The following is a 20,703-nucleotide window of genomic DNA, read 5'->3' on the forward strand; positions in this document are numbered from 1 at the left end:
AAAGAGCTAAGGCACTCAAGGGTTAAATATTACCATCCATTTCTGCTTGACAACCAAAAAGGTATAATCATCGGGGTACATTCTTCAGCATTTCAGTCTTTGGGTTTTACCAGGATGCCAGTCTGGCACCCTGTCTTGCTCTCCAGACTCTCTGCCTATGGCATCCAAGGCCAACACCACACTTGGATTACTGACTTCCTCTACTCTCGTAGCCAAAGTGTGGCTCTCAACGGAACTTTTTCTTCTCCTCTCCCTGTCAAGGCTAGTATAGAATACTCTAAAGCAGTGCTCAATGCCCCCATGCTATTCCTAATCTTCATCAATGATCTCTCCGACTGGAAAATCCTCTTCATCTCTTTGCTGATGACTCTACCCTCCACCGTGACATCCATCACCCTTCAGACAAACACGTAGCAGCCTCTTCTCTCTCTTCAGACCTTGACAAAAATCACAAACTGGTCAAACAATTGGAATATGTCTCTGTCTCTGTCTCTGTCTCCAAAAGGATCATACCACATATCCTCCCATCTACTTTCTCCCTCCACCCTGCTGTTGGTATTTCCACTTTCTCCTGCTGTTCCCTTTCTAATGTTGCGTCATAGCTCTTCCATGCAAAAATACCTAGACCATGCAAAAAAAAAAAAATAATAAAAAAAACAACGACAGTATATCCCTTTTTTCCCATTGAATCAACGCTCTGACATTCACGGACGGATTCGACATTCACGACATTTTTCAGGAACGTATCACCCGCGAATGTCAGGGTCTTACTGTGTGGGACTAACTGTCTGTAACAGCTCAATATCACAGAAATTGAAGGTGCTCAGAGGTCAGGTCAGCATTACACCAATTCATAATGTACGATAGTGAAATAATTGGCACTATGTTTCCTATCTATACGTTATGCATCCAATAAATGATTTGCCTGTAATAAGTAAGAGGATCATAATTGACTACATTCTTGATTGTTCATTGACACTTATGATATAGGTTCATGGTTATTATATAGTTCTGAATGTACGTGGTGGGAAATGGTTATCATCACCTAATACACCACATGGTGGGAACTGGGTTCTGTGACCATTATGCTCAACCACATGCCATCTCAATGTTACCCTTCAAAAGTTTAAAATGAACTTCATAATCAGTAACCATTCAAGCTGAACAACACTGTTGTGGGAATGGCTTCTTGGGGATAACTTTGCATATTATAGCAATAGTTATTTCCCATATTGTGTGTATTAGTAATTTAATTGTGATACAAAGGATATGCATCGCTATATATGTAGAAAGCTGTTTACAACCACCGGTTTTCAACTTATTCCGCCCAGAGGTTCAGGAGTGCATCGCAGTCAAATACAAGCACACACACAAACAGTCACACATACAAACAAAAACACAGACAAATACACGTGGACTTTGAGATCTGGTCGGTCTCAGTTACATCTCCTGAAATTCACCCGAGTGTGGACATAGCAGCCAGCAAAAGCAACAGCAATACACACACTCTTCTCAAATTATATCAGGATTATTTGAGCATCCTTACTATAATTCAGGAACCGGTGTTTGTGTGTGGGTGTTTGTCATGCTACTTCTCTTACAGTTCTGGGCTGATTACATCCAGACTTGCTGCATAAGATATCAACATGACCTCAATTAGTGTGTAGGATTGTTTTTATCTTTGGCACTCGTGGTCTGGAGGGGCGGGGGAGGGGGTTTGAGAGGGGGGGGGAGATGCAAATTCTCGATATAAATGTGTATAGTGTAATGCCGGTCCAGGTGGGAGAGGGTATTACAAGTCCCCACCCTTTTCTTATTTTTTTTTGAATACATAGTCGAGGCTCGTGGAGGAGCTAGCACAAGCACACTGAATGGATCAGGACATAAAACATGCATGCATGGAGAAGGACTCCAAGGAGGAAATATACCATCAGAGATGGGGAATCCCCCGCCATTGAAAAAGGTCATACATATTCCAGATAATGAGGGAGGTGAATTGGAAACAAGACACCATTTGGTCATCATCTCGAAAAAGTTCCCCTGGGGTGAGGAACGTAGTAACCAAAAATAATTGAAATCAGATAAGCGGTTTTCCATTTATTACAAAAAACATATTTTTCTAGATGGCCGCCCCAGTCGGCCATCTTGGATCCGGCCACGCCCAAAATCAATAGGGTTCTTCCTTTTCAGGTGGTACATGTGTGACCCAAATTTCAAATCGATATGGCAAACAGTTTATGAGTTATTGCACTCAAAGCTATAAATGTTGACGCCATAAATGTTGATGCCCAGCCAGCCAGCCGGACGGACGGACCGCCCAGTCAGCCATCTTGGAACCGGCCATGCCCAAAATCAATAGGGTTCTTCCTTTTCAAGTGGTACATGTGTGACCCAAATTTCAAATCGATATGGTGAACAGTTTATGAGTTATCACACTCACAGCTATAAATGTTGACGCCCAGCCAGCGAGCTGGACGACCATCTTGGATCCGGCCACGCCCAAAATCAATAGGGTTCTTCCTTTTCAGGTGGTACATGTGTGACCCAAATTTAAATCGATATGGCGAACAGTTTATGAGTTATCGCACTCAAAGCTATAAATGTTGACGCCCAGCCAGCCAGCCAGCCGGACGGACGACCCGGGTGATAACAATATCCCCCTTCCGCCACGCGGTGGGGGATAAAAACTGGAACATTAGGAGGGATTTGGGTGAGGCTAACGAGGAAAGAAAAGATCATGGTTTTGGATTGGGGATGATCCGACATGGCGGTGAACAGCTGTCTTGAAAACCTGGAGGGAAGATTGAGATTGAAGAGGGTATGGAAGTTGATTCCACACACGGAGAAAAAGAACAAATGATTTTTAAAAAAAAGAATATTTACAGTTGCATTTTTACAATTGGGTATTCCTGTCTCCATGTTTTCCAGTGCAGCGAGGTATTTTGAATTACATTTGAATAATGATAATAACATCATTGCCCGGCCACTCCCGTCACGAGCGGGTACTTCTCGTCTGTCCAATGCCCATGTTCCACAAAGCCATTCCATCCTATTTATAACCCCTTCATCCTGTCATTTTGTTCATCAGTGAGCCTCAACTATGCAAAAAGATAAAACTATAAAAAAAAGATGTTGGAGGTTGGATGAATGAGGAAAATGGTTGTAATTATGAATTCTGAGGCCAAAGGAACTTGCCTTACAAGAAAAGCAAGTTTAACTTTGCTGGTAGGAGAGGAATTTTTAAAATGAAACTTCATTTGCAAGGGTAAAAACCATGATCAGAGATTTATCAAAGGTTCTCTTAAAATTCATTGGATTAATTTTCATCACAATTGCACTTGATGAATGTGGTGCATCAATACTGGTACACTTATAAATTGTCAGTAAGTTGTTTGTTTATCATATTCTGCAGATGACTTCTGCGTTGGTGCGAGTTTACAGCATACGAGGTAGGCTTGAATTATCTTACAAGACTTTCACCCAAGTTTATTTCTGAATTTAGGTACTTCTTGATGATCAAAGGGATCACACCCTCCTATCTTCCTGGCATATCGTATTAATAGCCAAATAATGATTGAAAGTAATCTTTTCACGACGATCATGGTAAAATAACGCGTCATCGATTATCTCACCTGGACACGACGGGGAATTGACAGATATCGGCAGGTCCTTTCATACAAAGCTTCAAGCTCTGCACGATCCCAGTAAAAATCAGGAGTAATCAAAAGGTCGGAAGTCAGGTTAATTTGGTGCCTGGAGACATGCAACCAAATGGTCCAAGGTGAAGAAGTAATAAACAGCCTGATATAAAAATTGAAATAGATTTCATTGAAACGAAACTAAACTACACAATAACGCAAATCAAAAGCATAACTAGAAAGCATCTGAAAATGCAGACTGTCTGTGTCCGCTTTTTATTCGGACTTCTTCCGTATGCTAAATGTGACAAACGGCGAAAAAATATATTTTAAAAAAAATTGACGATTTTGGGTGACCTTGACCTTTTCACCTTAAAAGCAATAGGCTTCAGTAAACCCAATATGCAAACCCTGCTCAAATTTCAAGTCAATCAATTGATGATTTTGTAACCTTGACCTTTTGACCTCAAAACAATTGGCTTCTAGCATTTTATTGGTGAACCAATTCAGTGACTCAATATGCAAATTCCTAACATTTTGGGTGAATTGCATGAAAATTGATGATTTTATCTAACTTTGACCTTTGACCTTTAGACCAAATTATTAATTTATCCTCTCCATATTCTCATACTAATACGATATCCTGGTGTTGGCGCAGTGGTTGGGGCAGCGGCTTGGGATCCAAGAGGTCCTGAGTTCAAGCCCCATTGGGCCACTGAATTAATATACCAGGGGGTTGACTCAGCCTGTCATCCTTCCGAGGTCGGCGAAATGAGTACCAGTATACTGGGCCGGTGTATACCCCGGTTAAAATAGGTGTACCATGTCCCTGTGTCGTAAGAGGCGACCAGAGTTGCGTCAGGAAGGGCATCCAGCGTAAAACATGTGCCAAATCACTATGCGGATCATACGGATGATCCGCTGTGGCGACCCCTAACGGGAACAGCCGAAAGAAGAAGAAGATATTCTCATACTAATACATTGTTGAAAATTTCATGACAAAAGCTCAAATGGAAAAAAAAGAAAGAAAAAGTTATGGGCCAGACAGACACACAGACAAACACACAGTTCAAGGTGATTTCAAAACCCCGTTTCCCGCTGTGTGGGGGATGGTCTAATCATTGAATGCAGCATCTAAAAGTCCAAATAGAGGATAAAATTAAGCCACATGTAATTACTAAAGAGGCGAAACTGTTTTAAATCTTCTAGAAGAGTCGTACTTGAAAAGTGCTCATCACCATTCCATAACACTCACTTAGTTGATTAATAAGAGGCACATTTAATGATCAGCGAGAGGATTTCAAATCACCATTTGTAAAGCAGTTTGAAAGCTGAACCAGCTGCTTCCTTATGGCACTTATCACTTGTTATTTGCAACTACTTTTTTTTTTTTAGCAGAAGAGATTAATTTTCCATATTAAGGATCAGAGGTGCTTATATGAATTGTAAATAACAAAAAAAAAAGGACATAGTGAAGCAAAATAATGAAGAGATAATGGCTTTCCATGTGTGGGTGAACTGTTCAGTCAGATAAGCTGTCCGAACCACTAAAAGCACATTCCAGTGCATTCACTTGAACACTTGGTAATGGACATTGAAACTACCATTTCACTTCCACACCGTGTAAATTTTGAATGACACAATACTGACTTCTTGCACAGTGATAAACACCAAACTCACCCCCTTCCAGAGAAAAACAAAAAACAAAATAAAACTTGTACACGAAAAGGAAAGAGAGGGACAAACCCAAAACACCTCAAGGTAAAAAGTTCACCAATCTTGCGCAGGACATCAATTCGAGTCAACTTCACTTTTCCGCCAGTCCGCAGAAGCTGCAAAAGGTAGAAGTGCACCGTTAAGTAATAATTCAAACACTTGCAACACAAACATTTGGAAGAAAATAAAAAAGAGAATAAAAAAACCTTAAAGATAGTATCACGTGAGAATACTCGCAACAACAGTTTGCCAAAATTACATGTTAATGCCAAAAGCTAAGGAACACAAACAATGTGCAATTTTGGGGAATAAACATTAAATATTCTTGCTTCCTTAAAAAATTAAGTTTTGAAAAAAAAACCTTAAACTGAGGACATAAAAACATACTGATTTAATCTCACAGCTCCTTAAGTGCTTTTAAAGTACAGGGAGTTATCAGCAACCAAGGCTGAGATATGCATCACAGACACCACACCAATTACATTGAAAAACAATGTGAAACAAAAATTTACTCTCAAGGGTTAAGAGGTTAATTAGTTGGTCATACAAAAAAAAAAAAAACTTAAAATGGTATGTGCTGCTTCTTTGCTCGATGCTCAGCATTAAAAAAAAACAAACCAAGGATAGAGCACAGATGTCTGACAAACAACCGTAGGTTATCAACCATTGCGTAGACTTCATGGGCCTTGTGGCCTCTTCCTCCATTGAAGTTCCTTGTAAGGGAACTCGTATTACATCCCTCAATCCATTTGTATTTTTCACTTCTTCATCTGCATGTAGCACAAGGCTGCAGGGTAGAATCATCGGCTGAGGGCGTTGCCATGACACTGATGCAATGCCCTCTGCTGGTTAGGGTAGGAATTTGGATAGCTTGCCCACTCTTCGCGAAGGACACCATTAGATCTTTAACGTCCACCAACAAATGCTGGCAGATGGAATACAGGTTTTATGTTCATCCGTGGGACGGCACACACATTGATGAATCACCCTGCCTTTGAAACACCGGGATGAAAGTGTGTACATCAGCGGTGTGCTCGAGCTTGGCAATCAATGTGTGCGCTTGATGAAGTAAAGCAAGAGATGGTTTTGAACTGGGTTTTGGGGGAGAAACGGCAGTTGGACCTGGGAATCTAGAGGGTGAAGCCTGTGTGCAGTTTCTCGCAGCCTCTCCAAGGAAGCCCTTACCAGAACATTGCTGTAATTATTTAGAGCCCCCCCCCTCAGGGGAAGGAACCAGTACAGCGAACCTGGGAATATCAATGACGAGTTTGCCTCTACCGGCCGGAGACCCACCTCACACAAAAAATCATACGTGGGGAAACTGCAAACTGTCGCCTGTTTGTCCCATTGTAACTAGGCGAGGATACTTTGCTTGGTTTGAGCAGGACTGAACCACCCAATTATTTCTTTCCCCCACTCCCGCTCCCCCTCCGACTCCACACCTATCTTCTAACACTTTGTCTCTTGTGTGTCCGATTACCTCTCAAGTGAGTGTGTCAATAAGAATCTGAAGGAGATTGGGACCATACTTTGTGCAGAGCATTGGTGTTGCCTAAGGCCAAAGTCACATTTGCTCTACGGCTAGGATACGGCGGCCGTACCCCCCCCCCCCTGAATTGACAGAAACGTGCGGCGGCCGCAGAGTTTCTGAGGTGGCCTCAGGGTGGCCCTACGCTGTATGGCTATCTTTTACAGGCCATAGGGGTCGCCGTGGAATTATAGCGCGGAGTTATAACTTTTTTCATTTCTTCGTTGGCCGTAGCAATTTGACAAGCCAAGCTGTGACGTAGATGTGTTCCACGTCGACCATACATAGGGCGTACGGTGGGCTTGCGTTATACTTGCGGCTGCCATAGGCTCTTATCAATGAAAAATGAATTTTGCCAACCCCCAAAAAATTACGGTGTCCGCACTATTTCCACGGTCGCCGTAGGGTAGTCCTAAGGCGTCCCTGTGTTCAACGTACGGTGGCCTTGCGGTCTGTGTGACTACCTGCGGGCAACGCAAGGTCGACGCACGGTTCCCGTACGCCCGCCGTGCGTCCTACGTACGGCCTCCGTGGCAGTCTGCGTCGACCGTGCGCTACCGCTAGAGATCGGAGTATAGGTGTTTGTCTATACATTGGTGCCCCCAAAATACCAATTTCATTCGTTCCAGGAGGCTGTTCGGATTGCAAAAAGTTCGGATTCCAAAACTATTTTCCCAATAAGAAATAATGGAAAGTGAATAAATCCGTTCCTGGACCCCCAAGAAAACCCACTTTTGACTGAAATTCCCCATGTTTAAGGTAAAATAAGATGAGTAAATGACCTTCGGTGGCGGTGTATTGTATGTAAACTGGTACAATCACCACATCCAAAGGTCCACACAGGCTCGTGCTCCGGCCTGGGTTCCGATTGCTCGCGCACTCTGCGAGAGCGCTGCCCCCAGGGCAGCTCACCAAACATGATGCCCCCAGAACCACAATCACTTTCATCAAACGCATCGGGCTGAGGTAATCATGGATATTCTAAATTACAACCGGTTTTTCTGTTAAATTAAATCCTTGCCCGACAGTCCGTCACACCACGTGATCGGATTGCTTTTTTGTTATTAATTAAAACACAAGATGAGTAAAAAAAACAAAAAACAAATCAAGGTGAAAACACGAGGTAAAGGAGCGATCGACACACAAGAGATGCTTTCACGAGGACTTCCACCGACTAACTGAATGAACAAAACGCGAAGGTGCGGGTCGATCAGGCGGGGGAGATGCGTGAACAAACATGAACGCCACGTTGTTTTTAGGGCAAAATTTTCTCGAATAAATTGTTCAGATTCCAATTTGTTCAAACAATGGGGCGTTTGGATTCTGGGGGCATCATAGTACTCCGAACTGGTATATTCAGTTATATATTATAGTTATAGTATATTCAGTTATATATACTGGTATATTCCTAACTTATATTTGTATTTCAGTATAAAAAGGAACTGGTATATATACCCACTCGTTACCGTCCGTCTGGCCACACGTTCGCCTTCGGGTCCCCCTTGCGGTCGCCTTGCGGGCACCTTGAGGCTACCTTGAAAATTCTATGGCCGCCGCAGGGACGCCCTAAGGTCACCGTGCGACATCAAATCAAAGACCGTACGGCACCCCCACGTTTTTGGTCTCCACAATTTCTAAATACCCCGTGTGGCTCCCCGAAAAATAAAAACATATGTGACTGCTACATTGTGTGACCGTGGAAATACTGCGGCCGCCCTATAATTGCTAGTGGCCGTAGATTTTATAGACACTACGGCCGCCGTGCCAAATGTGACTTAGGCCGAAGCAGTCTCCTTGGCTATTGGGCACAATCCTGGACAGGTCACCACTCGGACACAGGATACCAGCATGCTGGCACTCATTTCACCGACCTCGGCAGGATGACAGGCCGAGTTAACCCCACCTGGTATTAATTGAACAGCTCAGCGGGATTTGAACTCAGGACCCTCAGGTCCAAAGTCCACCACCCTAAACATTAAGCCAACACCAGGCATCCAGTTCACCGAGATGTTAGACGAGACTGAGATGTTTAAGTTTACAAACGTGATTTATTTTCCGAACGTGATGGCTTCTTCTTAACATTCATTACGAGCTTCCCCTACTCCCACAAGCCCCCCTCACCCCCACTCTCTCCGTTCAATACATTTGATTAAATCTTACGTTCGATACCTTCTACGCTGGTGATTGCTGGGATTGAACGCTTTGTCTTGCGCGAGTAAATTACCAGCGGGCACATGCGAGTTACCTTCTCGGGAGATGCAACCAAATTGAGATTTACAACGTTCACCCGAGCTTCCATGTGGCACGCTCCAGTTTAAAATGAAGCCTCCACACTCAGGTAATCTCATGGAGCGTGAAAACCGGTGTCACCAAGTTCAAGTCCGGAAGGGTTCGGCCAGGGTGTTCGTGACGACGTTCATACGTTTGTTTTTAATCAATTTATTTCACTTGCGCCCATAATCAAACATTTTGGTTGTAAACTGAATTATTCAAACTGCAGTGGCTCCTGTAAGAAATATGAGATTCATGTGTGAACAACCCTCATACATTAAAAAAACAAATCTAATTATTTATCAATTGGATGATGCAGCAAATGAAAGAGAGATTTTGTGCCACCCATGACAGGTAGCATGCCCAAATAAATAAAAACACATTTATACTCTGTGTGATACTACAAGGGCTATCTACTTACTCTTCCTTTATTACCTGTCTCCCTCACAAAGCCATTCTCTCTTTTTCATCTTTTCCTCCAGGGTATGATCACAAACGGGCATTCTTTATTTAGCCAGGATAGCAGCCCTCCTTATTTTTAGTAATACCATGGGATTTTTGACATCCGCAAGCAAGCATTAGCACGTAAACTATCTTCGTTGAAAAAGCATGGATGCCCAATCTATTACAACCAATTCTCATCAAGCCTTTGCCTAAAATCTTGCTTTACTGAAGTTTTGTAACGAAGAAGATTGACAAGACCTCAGACAGGAGGGAAACCCCCACCCATCCCAGGAAATGGTGAATTCTAAGCATGCATATCAGCAAAAAAAAAGTTGAAAATAATTAAATTATTTCAATTCACTTTTCACAGAAACCCACCACTTCAAACCCACAGCTCTGGTCGTTACAGGTGTTACAACAGTGAAACAATGGAACGTCTGGTATCTCTGACACTTTATCAACACGCTACTTATGTGAAATAATTTATTTGTATTTCAACTCACTTTACCGAGAATAAACTCTCTCTCCCAGGCCAAACATTTGCAGTGAAGGTGTTGGTGCGATGTTCGTACTCGTGGGTTATCACTTCTTCAAAGATGAAATAAAAATTTAACTCCTTCGTTAAATAGCCCAATTAAAAATCATAGATTCTCACATTCACTTACATTCATGTCACAAGCTGCAACGAAAATTACTGAGAATAATTAAACAAAGCATTTTTTTTTCCTTCAACCTAAGAACCAACCTCTGGTACTGGCTGAATGGAAAGGATAAAATTTTCAAGTTCTGACTCCCAGATCGCCAACTTCACTGCCGAAGAAAGAAGAATTACACTTTATTTCTCATCAACCTCCAACAACATGTTCCAATGTCAGCATACTCTTCATTCAATCAATCTTCAATACGTCCTGTCCCCTCTGTCATCCTGTTCATTTGCCAGTCCATCCATACACCAGTTTTCCTTAAATATATCGGTTTCTCTCTTTGGAAAATCGTTTCCAGCTCCTCTATTTGCCCAATCATTCGTCCATGCCAGTTGTCTCAGTCACCCTCTGAATCTATCTCGACCATACGTTTTTTTTTATCCCTCTCTGCTTCCTTAAATAATTTGTCTTTACATACAGGCCCAGCATACATGCACACTTGATGCCCCTCTATCTCTCCATTTTCAACCCTCCCCCCCCACCCTTATTTATATATCCATCATTATGCTGTCCCATCTCCACTCATTTGCAATCAATTCTTATGTCCCCTCTAAGAGTCGAGTCCCATTTTGAGCAGAAGTAAGTTGACAAGGCATTTTGGGGTAGAATATGGTATACAGTTGTTCTTACATAATATTAACTTACTGATTCTGAAAATGCCATGTACCAAATGGGCTTTTAGTTTTTGACCATCAAAATTGCAAAAAAACAAAATGTCCACCATCACGCCATCAACATTCATTTATTTCTGATCCAAAGGTGGTAGGCTATATCATTAATGAAAATATTATATTTGCAGTTTTACCAGCCAGAAATTACATTGAAGATATAATCACATCTTAGTAGGTGGAGCTGCTACGTGATACGCATCCTGTAATTAAATGAATATCTTCCATCATTCCACGGTGTGTGTTGCAAACTCTCAACAGGGTACAACAGCGTAATAATGGCCCACAGCCTCCTGCCCCACAACCACTAACTCCACCAAATCCAATATCTTGAGCCACATTTAATACTCTATTTGCCATGACTGTAATGACGTCATAATTTTCGTTTTCATTCAAGTTCGCGGCCGACTCATTGTCGGTGTCACTAAACACATTCTGTCCGCCATATAGCACCTTGATGAACATAAACCGACTTTTGGGAACGCAGAACGTGTCTGTCTTTGTCACATGTGCCCCTGTGTATGGTTTATGACTAAGGTTGTCTGTTCTGAGTTTCAAAGCAACATGAGCATCGAAAGAAACGCATTGTCCGCATCATCGATGGGTGTGAATGTTCGTATCGAGCATTCCGTATCTTTTGATGAAGATATCAACTTGTGAATTGGAACGTGAGCTCATCTTTTCGGAACCATGACTGTGCATTTATCAGTCTTCACTTCTTAGCAAAACATGGAATTCATACACATCACAAACGAGTCGTTTTACTTTGTCTATAAACGATGACCTTCGACTTTGGATCCCAAGCCCACCACCATCAAAATAATGTAAACCCGCTATATAAACAATTCTACCCCAAAATGCCTCGTCAATTAATTCTCTCTGCCACCGAAGATGGACCTCGGTTATGTTTTCACCCCTGTCTGTCTGGGTTTGTTTGTTACTTGTGAAATTGAAGATTCGCAAGTATATTAGTTGGTTGGGTCTCTGTGTCTGCGTGTCTGTGTGCACGTCTGCGTGCGCGCCTGTCTGCATGTCTGCGTGTCTACGTGTCTGCGTGTCTGCGTGTCCGCCTGCGTGTCTGCCTGGGTGTCTGCGTCTATCTCAGCGTCTGCGTCTGCGTCTGCGTCTGTTGCCTCCAGGTCACAATTTTAAACCGATCTTCACGAAACTTCACCACCTCGTGGAATTCGTCATAAGCAAGAAGATTAGTATTTTTGAGGTCAAAAGGTCAACATAGGCCAAAGGTCAACAACTTTGTCAAAAAATTTTAATCCTCAATTTCCATCCAATTGGCTTGAAATTTGAACAGAATTTGCATATTGAGTCACTGAATTCAACCACCAATTATTTTTGAGCTCAACATAGGTCAAAAGGTCAACATCGGCCGAATCTCTAAAACTGACAATTTTCATCCGATTTACTGGAAATTTTCATCCGCTCTACTTTCAACAGGATTTGCAAATTTGGTCAATTAATTCAACCACCAATTATTTTGAGGTCAACAGAAACCAAAAGATCAACAACTTCGGTGAGATTGCTAAAATCCTAACAACTTAGGTGAGTTCGCTAAAATTCTGAATTTTTGTCCGATTGACTTGAAATTTGAAGAGGATTTTCTTATCAGGTCACTGAATTCAACCACCAACTACTTTTCAGGTCAAGACAGGCCAAAAGGTCGACATAATCCAAATTTCAAAAATTGTCAATTTTCATCCTATTGACTTGAAATTTGAAAAGGATATGCAAATTTGGTCATTGAATTCAACAACCAATTATTTTAAGGATTTCGCAGGCATCCTACTCTGCACGCAGTCTTTCTTGTTTGTTTGTCTGCCTGTGACCAGGATATCTCAAAAAGTTATGGACAGATTCGGATGAAATTTGGTGAACAGGTTGGGTGTGTGACAAGAATTAATTGATTCAATTTTGGTGACGATCCGAATCCGGAGACGAGAATATTTAAATTTTTTGACTGATTCTTCATCATTGAGAAATGGAGCCAAAAATGATATATAGCAGGATATTTCAAAAAGTTGTGGACCGATAATCACATTTGGTGGATGATTTGAGAAGGTGACAAGAACAAGCCGATTCGATTTTGGTTCCGGTACGGATGCAGATCCGGCCTATCAGTGGGATACACAACATAAACTGTTCAGCCTGGTGGAGGTGTGCGCTCCACAGAATGCTGTTCTAATTTTTAGGACTGTTTTGAAGATTTGATCATTGACTATACCACAACCACTCTCCTCCCTCCCCTTTCCCATTTATCTTTGCATCAATTAACTATGCTTCCATTTATCTCTCCCAATGTATACTCACCTGACAAACTGAGTGCATTCGAAAAAGCAAATTTTTCCAGCATGCTCGTTTGGCCATATTCATTCTCTTCAGACAATACTCGCAACTGAATCTGGCCATCATGCAACCTGCTAGGACCCCTGAAATAAACAGCAAGAGTCAACTACTTAGCCATACTCAACACAGAGCAACATGAGTGATAAACCTTACAATAAATGCAGGTGAGCTCTTGGTGAATATCAATAAATAAATTGAAAGATTAAGAGGTAGGTAGAGTGTTACTCTTGCAAGGGGATATTTCTGAGTGACTCAAACTGTGCATTGTTCCCATTAATGAGCAACAGGAGCCAAAGTAGTTAGCAAATCTTGTTTTCACTCACCTCGATAAAGCGCAAGTCGTGCAGGACAGCACAGAGGTAGCAGTGCATTTCACTCAGCTGTATAGTTAGTTTGGCTTCATTCCTCACAACAATTGTAAACAGTGAGGCTATTGCTCTGCAAGCACGAAGTTGTTTCAATGTGCATGCCATCCATTGCATGGACATTAAAGATGGGGACCTGTTTTCCAGCGTCGATTGCTTTTGAACATTAAAGATTCCTCGGTGTCTTTCAACAACGTTGTTGAGTTATCATTGGCACCCTGACCAAATTCATACCTTGACCACAACTACGAGCCCTCCTTCCTCCCACCTCTCCTCCCTCATCCCTCATAAATCACCCCTACCCCTCCCCCAGGATGAATCATGATAACAATAGTCATGTTTGTCTATCCTTGGTTCGAAGAAGGCACGACATGACGATCACAAGAAGTTCACAAAATACTTAAACAAAAGGGCCAAATGCTTGCCGACTGACTGGGAAGGAACACCTAGGAAAAGAATTGCATTGTGCAAGATGTGTGCTTCAATTAATGTACATATTATATAAATAAATATATATATATATATATATATATATATATATATATATATATATATATATATATATATATATATATATATATATATATATATATATATATATATATATATATATATATATATATATATATATGGGTCATTCCATGTCAAATCATCAAAGAATCTGCTGTCATCTCTCAGATTTTTGTAAAACTTTGGGAACCAATTGGGACCCATGAAAAACGGCAAGAACTCAAATATTTTTGCTAACAGCCTCTTAATTAGTGAGATACAGACTAACGAACTTTTGACTAATTAGCACGACGTCGCAAATTCAAATGGCCATATCTCTAAAAGTATAACACCTAGAGAGCTGGTTTTGGTGTCATTTTAAAGGTATTTTCATGCCCTATGAATTTGTCTGGGCAACATTTTCCTACCTCCAACCACAAAAAGTTATCACAAAATATAAACTTCAATCGTGAATCCCCCAAAAATGTATCCTTCAAATTCATCCCAGAGGTACCTTATGATGTCAAGAAGCTTCCACATAAATTTTGTGATGGGCACTCCAATAGTTTCTGAGATATGAGCAATAATGTACATGTACGTATGGCATATAGGTTCGAAAATCAGCAGTTGTAATGTATTATACAATCAATAAGTGAGTTCAAGTACACAGTGTTCACTAACCTGACTTAGGCTTTCAATTTCCTCTTCAATGCAGCAACAGCAGCACTTGTTTCTTCCCCTCAGGCCCAGTTGAAAATGAAAGTATATGATACTTCAAAGCAATTGATGGTCGTTCCCTGTGTTCCCTGTCATGGCTAGGTTAGAATGATTGTATAATACATTACAAATGCTGATTTTCGAACCTATATGCCATACGTACATGTACCTTCTTGCTCATATCTCAGAAACTATTGGAGTGCCCATCACAAAACTTATGTGGAAGCTTCTTGACATCATAAGGTACCTCTGGGATGAGTTTGAGGAAATTTGAAGGATACATTTTTTGGGGATTAACGATTGAAGTTTATATTTTGTGATAACTTTTTTGTGGTTGGAGGTAGGAAAATGTTGCCCAGACAAATTCATAGGGCATGAAAATACCTTTAAAATGACACCAAAACCAACTCTCTAGGTGTTATACTTTTAGAGATATGGCCATTTGAATTCGCGACGTCATGCTAATTAGTCCAAAGTTCGTTAGTCTGTATCTCACTAATTAAGAGGTTGTTCGCAAAAATATTTGAGTTCTTGCCGTTTTTCATGGGTCCCAATTGGTTCCCAAAGTTTTACAAAAATCTGAGAGATGACGGCAGATTCTTTGATGATTTGACATGGAATGACACATATATATATATATATATATATATATATATATATATATATATATATATATATATATATATATATATATATATATATATATATATATATATATATATATATACACACACAGATGCCCACAAAATAAATAATATCAACCTAATATATAAAGCTCATTCTAACCACTCTCTGACTCAATGACTGACTGACTGATATTAATGTTCGGTACCTTCCGGGTGACATAGAAAGCTGACAGTTCATGTGCGGACGGACATCAAAGTCGACAGACTGGGGGGGGGGGGGTGTCCCCAGAAAGTGTCCGTAAATGAAAATAGAAATAAATGAAGAAAGAAAAATGCAGGTGGAGTGACCTGAGACGATGGGGAAGCAAATTTTGCTTTCCAACAGACATCAAAGCTGATACACCTGAAAAACTGAAGAAAAAAAAAGGGATCACAGAACCATTGGAAAGCGTCCATAAATGAAAATATAAATAAATGAAAATAAGTTAAATCCCCCCGACCCAATTGTGGGGGGTGGGCGGTTAACACCAACCAGGTCTGGATAGCTGAGAGGTTTTCCTTAGGAGGCGAACACGTGATCCTCAGAGATTATAACATGCGCGGGAGGGCAGGGGAGCACTGGCGGAGCGAAGGAAGCAGACACAGCACAAGGGGCTTATACTCGAACCCCACGTCAAACACACGGACACAGCAACTTAAAATAAACTGGGATTTAATGAAAAATATAAATATTTGCAAGGGTAATTCAAAATGTAATATGTGAAGTATATTAAGCCAAAAGTCGAGGCGCCTCTACACACACACACTTAAATATAGACAAGGGGAAAATGAACAAAATACAATCCTCCCTTTATTCTAGCACCTAGCTTTGTCCAGAGATGGTTTTCACTGAACTGTGGGATTACTTTTTCACCTTCATGTACACCACGTAAACCAAAACTTCCAAGTGAAAAACAAATTCCACAAATTTCAGAAAATTAATTAAAAATACAAAACTAGAATATCTTGGTTGGATGTGTCGGTTCATTTTTAAAACTTTATTCAACAGTCTCGTGGATTGTTTGGTGAAGCCACTTGCTTGGCACGCGCACTTCAAGCTTCGATCAATGGTGATACCGCGGTTCGATACCGGAGGAAGGAAAGCAAAATAAATTGCATGATCACAATGAGTAAAAAATATTTTCAGGTGTTTTGAAGTCATGAATCGCCACATCACAGCAGGAAAGCTGAGAGTTAGGCATGTTTGCTATGTGTAGCCTGGGTTCGAATCCCGACACAGCGATAAACTCTCATCCCGGTGTTTCACAGGCAGGATGATTAATCGATGTGTGTGCCGTTTTTCGGATGGACATTAAACTGGGCATCTCATCTGCTGGAATGCCTCTCCCCTCTATCGAATATATATATATATATATATATATATATATATATATATATATATATATATATATATATATATATATATATATATATATATATATATATATATATATATATATATATATATATATATATATATATATATATATATATATATATATATATATATATATATATATATATATATATATATATATATATACATACATACATATACCGGGCGTAATGGCGTGCGCCTGTAATCCGGCTACTCGTAGGCTTGGGTTGGAGGATCGCTTGAGGACGGGAGCTCTGCGTTGGGCCGCGCTATGAGAGGGTGTTGGGCAGCCCGGAATCATGGCGAAACCCAATCCTTATCCCTGTGTCGTAAGAGGCGACCAGGGTTGCGTCAGGAAGGGCATCCGGCGTAAAACCTATGCCAAATCAGTGTGCGGATCATAATGGATGATCCGCTGTGGCGACCCCTAAACGGGAGCAGCCGAAAGACGAACAACATATATACATACATATATATATATATATATATATATATATATATATATATATATATATATATATATATATATATATATATATACATACATATATATATATATATATATATATACAGTAAGTCCTCGCTTTTCGCAAGGGTTGCGTTCCTGGAAAACCTTATGATAAGCGAAACTGTGTTAAACAAAACATATTTTCCCATAAAACCAATGTGTTAAAGGGGGGATGTGTTTTTGGCTCGAATTTTTTTGGACATAAACACAAATAAACAAAACACACTCCTCGAGTAGTGGCGACTTACCCCGAGGCTGGAGGAACGGAGTTGATTGCGGTGGACAAGTCACACTTGCGGAGTGGCAGAATCGTCCCCCTCTTCACTTGACACTGTGCTGTCACTTTCTTCACCAGTGGGAACGGTCTCTTGGCAGCTGGTTGAAGGAGCATCCTGGATGGTGGATGGAGTTGGTGCTGCATCTTTTGGCTTGAAAAATGCATGGAGAGTGGGCTGGATGGCTTTCTTTTTCTTTGCTGCATAAAGTTCCTTGTAGCAACAAAGGGCATCATTAACAACACGGCTAAAATCAGTGCTCCTTTTAAGATTTGGATCTTGCTCGATAACAAATTCTATGGCATTTTCAAACGAGCTGAGGATTTGGCTGAGGTTTTTCATGGTGAGATGCTCGGATGAAGGTGTCACAGCATCTTCTTCTTCCTCAAGAGCCCACTGCTGTTCCAACTCCATAAGATCTTCATTGCTTAAGGGTTCTGCATGAGACTCCAGTAAGTCATCCACGTCCTCTTTGTCAACCTCTTCAAAACCAGCCTCCTGCGCCAGGTCTACAATTTGACTTGTAATCAACGGAACATCAGCAAACCCCGTGAAATTGTGGACACACTCAGGCCACACTTTCTTCCACACAGCGTTCATTGTGGAGGCACTCACCTCCGCCCATGAATCCTTCATGTTTTCCAAAGCCATTTTTCTGTTGTATGTTCGCCAAAACTCCTTGATTGATAGCTTGTCCTTATCAGTTTTTTTGATAAGCTGCAGCATGGTATGCTTAACATAATAGGCTTTAAAAGCAGCAATAACTCCCTGATCCATAGGCTGTAAAAGTGAGGTAGTATTTGGTGGTAAAAATACTACCTGCACGTTTTCACACCAGTCTTCCATTTGCTGAGGATGGGCAGGAGCATTGTCTACAAGCAGCAAAGATTTGTTGTCAATGTTGTTCTCCTTGGAGTACTTCTCAACATGATTGGAGAAGTAATTGATCACGTAATCGTGGGTCAATGCCCCAGTCATCCAAGCCTTTGTATTTGACCGCCATATTACGGGAAGTTGTGGCTTGAGGCAACCCTTTAGCGCTCGTGGGTTTTCAGAAATGTAAACAAGAAGCGGCTTGAGTTTTACATCCCCTTCTGCATTTCCACCGAGTAATAAGGTCAGCCTGTCCTTTGCTGCTTTAAACCCTGGAGCAGTCTTTTCTTCTCGTGCGATGTATGTACGGGAGGGCATTCTTTTCCAAAACAATCCGGTTTCGTCAATATTGTAGACTTGCTTCGGTGAGTAACCCCCCTCCTCAATCATCTTCTTCAACTTTGCTGGAAACTCTGATGCGGCAGCATGGTCCGCACTTGCTGCCTCACCGCTACACTTCAGGTTGTGGAGGTTGGCGCGATGACAAAACCTCATGAACCAGCCTCGGCTAGCTGTGAAGGTCTCTGCGCCTTCACCCTTTCCTTCAGCTTCCTGTTTCTTCTTTAAATCGTTCCACAAACTACGCGCTTTTTCTTGTATCACAACAAGAGATAAAGGCATGCGACGTTCAGTTTGATCTTCTATCCACACACATAATAAACGCTCCATGTTGTGCACGTCCATACCATCTCATTCTCGTTCGTGTCGTTGCACTCGAACTGGTCGCAATCTGTGATATTTTCTTTATCTTTGCCGAACTTTGAACGATCGAATGTACAGTCGATGCAGCGATTGCTGCGCGCGACCGATTTCCGTTGTCCCTTCACCTCGTTCATGTCTTTTAATTATATCCAATTTCACCTTCAATGTGACAGCCTTTCGTTGTCTCTTGAAACGAGGTGTGCTCGGCAAAAGACTTGTGGGTCGCTTGGGATTCATACTGGAAGGTATGCAGGCGAGCGTGAAGAGAATACGTACAGTACAGCATACAGTACATGCGCAGTAAAGTGAAAGTGTGTTTATGCGCATCCTGTGTGATTGTTGTTTTTTGCAGGCAGTTTGAAACTTTTTTTTGCGTTTTTCCTTGCAATGACATTACGATAGGCATAAAATGTTTGCGATAATTGAAAAATTGGTCATTAAAACTAAATTACGAATAATCGAAACTACGATATGCGAACTTCCGGTTAGTGAGGACTTACTGTATATATATCTCCCCCCCTCTCTCTCTCACCCCCTCACCCCTCTGCCTCTTTCTGACTCTCTCTCTCTCTACCCTCCCCTACTCCCCCCATCCCTCCCCCTGTTGGGGGGGACTGTGGCTTGTATGAATCAGATTCAGAGTGAGCCAACCGGAGTGGTGCAAATTGCATGTATGAGCATGCATGCAGGCAGACCTTTGCCAGGTAGATAGCGTGGGTCTTAATGCTAACACCCCAAATCTTTAAAGTGTGTGTGTATGTGTATGTGTATGTGTATGTGTATGTGTGTGTGTGTTTTTCATCATTAAGAATAAATATCATTCTCTTTGCTAACCTCACCTATATCTCTTGCCGAATACAATGCAGCACTCTCCTCCCACACGTCTGTCTGTGTGTGTCTCTCTCACCCCCTTCTTCACACACATCCGCAGTGTACAGCAACGTTTGGTGAGGCGTCGCTCTCACCACCTGCCTCACTCTTCCTAGCCCCATCCCCCTTCCTCCTCTCTCTCTCTTCTCTTCTCTTCCTCCTCCTTCCTCCCCCTCTCTCTTTCTCCTCTCCCTCCCTTTCTCCCCTCACCATTAATAACCTTGTCAGCAAAGTGATTGCAAAGTGATGATGGGTTGTATTTGATAGTCAACAATAAAACCTCATAATAAGATACCATAAATGCAAGTATGAAAGAGAATGGGAGCCGAGGAGAGATGCTGAATAACCAGATGGTACCATTTGGATAATTAAGGAATCAATAGTGCACAAGGTCAGCAAAGTGCAAGACAGGCAGAAGGGGAGAGACGCTCAAAATATGTCACTTGCGAAGAGCATAGCAAATAGGGGACGAGGGATGGTTTCAGAGGTGGGGGATAGAGAGCGGACTCGTCAAAGTGGAATTTTTTTGCAGTG

General features: G+C 41.5%; 1 protein-coding gene across 5 annotated transcripts in view; it reads right to left on the minus strand.

Moving 5' to 3' along the window:
- The window catches only part of RMND1 (required for meiotic nuclear division 1 homolog), a 68,126-nt gene that overhangs the window by 8,366 nt on the left and 39,057 nt on the right, over positions 1-20,703 (minus strand). For 4 of the 5 annotated variants that reach the window (XM_085849948.1, XM_085849947.1, XM_085849946.1 and 1 more), the window contains exons 7-10: positions 13,292-13,410; positions 10,343-10,407; positions 5,394-5,470; positions 3,633-3,753 (exon numbers count right to left, since the gene is read on the minus strand). In XM_085849948.1, coding sequence (XP_085706074.1) covers positions 3,633-3,753; positions 5,394-5,470; positions 10,343-10,407; positions 13,292-13,410 — 382 coding nt within the window. The remainder of the gene's footprint in view (positions 1-3,632; positions 3,754-5,393; positions 5,471-10,342; positions 10,408-13,291; positions 13,411-20,703) is intronic. The other variant, XR_015050282.1, reaches the window with a different exon arrangement.

Source organism: Eptatretus burgeri, chromosome 12 (genome assembly GCF_056783735.1).
Source record: "Eptatretus burgeri isolate ZD-2024b chromosome 12, Ebu_testis_v1, whole genome shotgun sequence".
Lineage (NCBI taxonomy): Eukaryota > Metazoa > Chordata > Myxini > Myxiniformes > Myxinidae > Eptatretus > Eptatretus burgeri.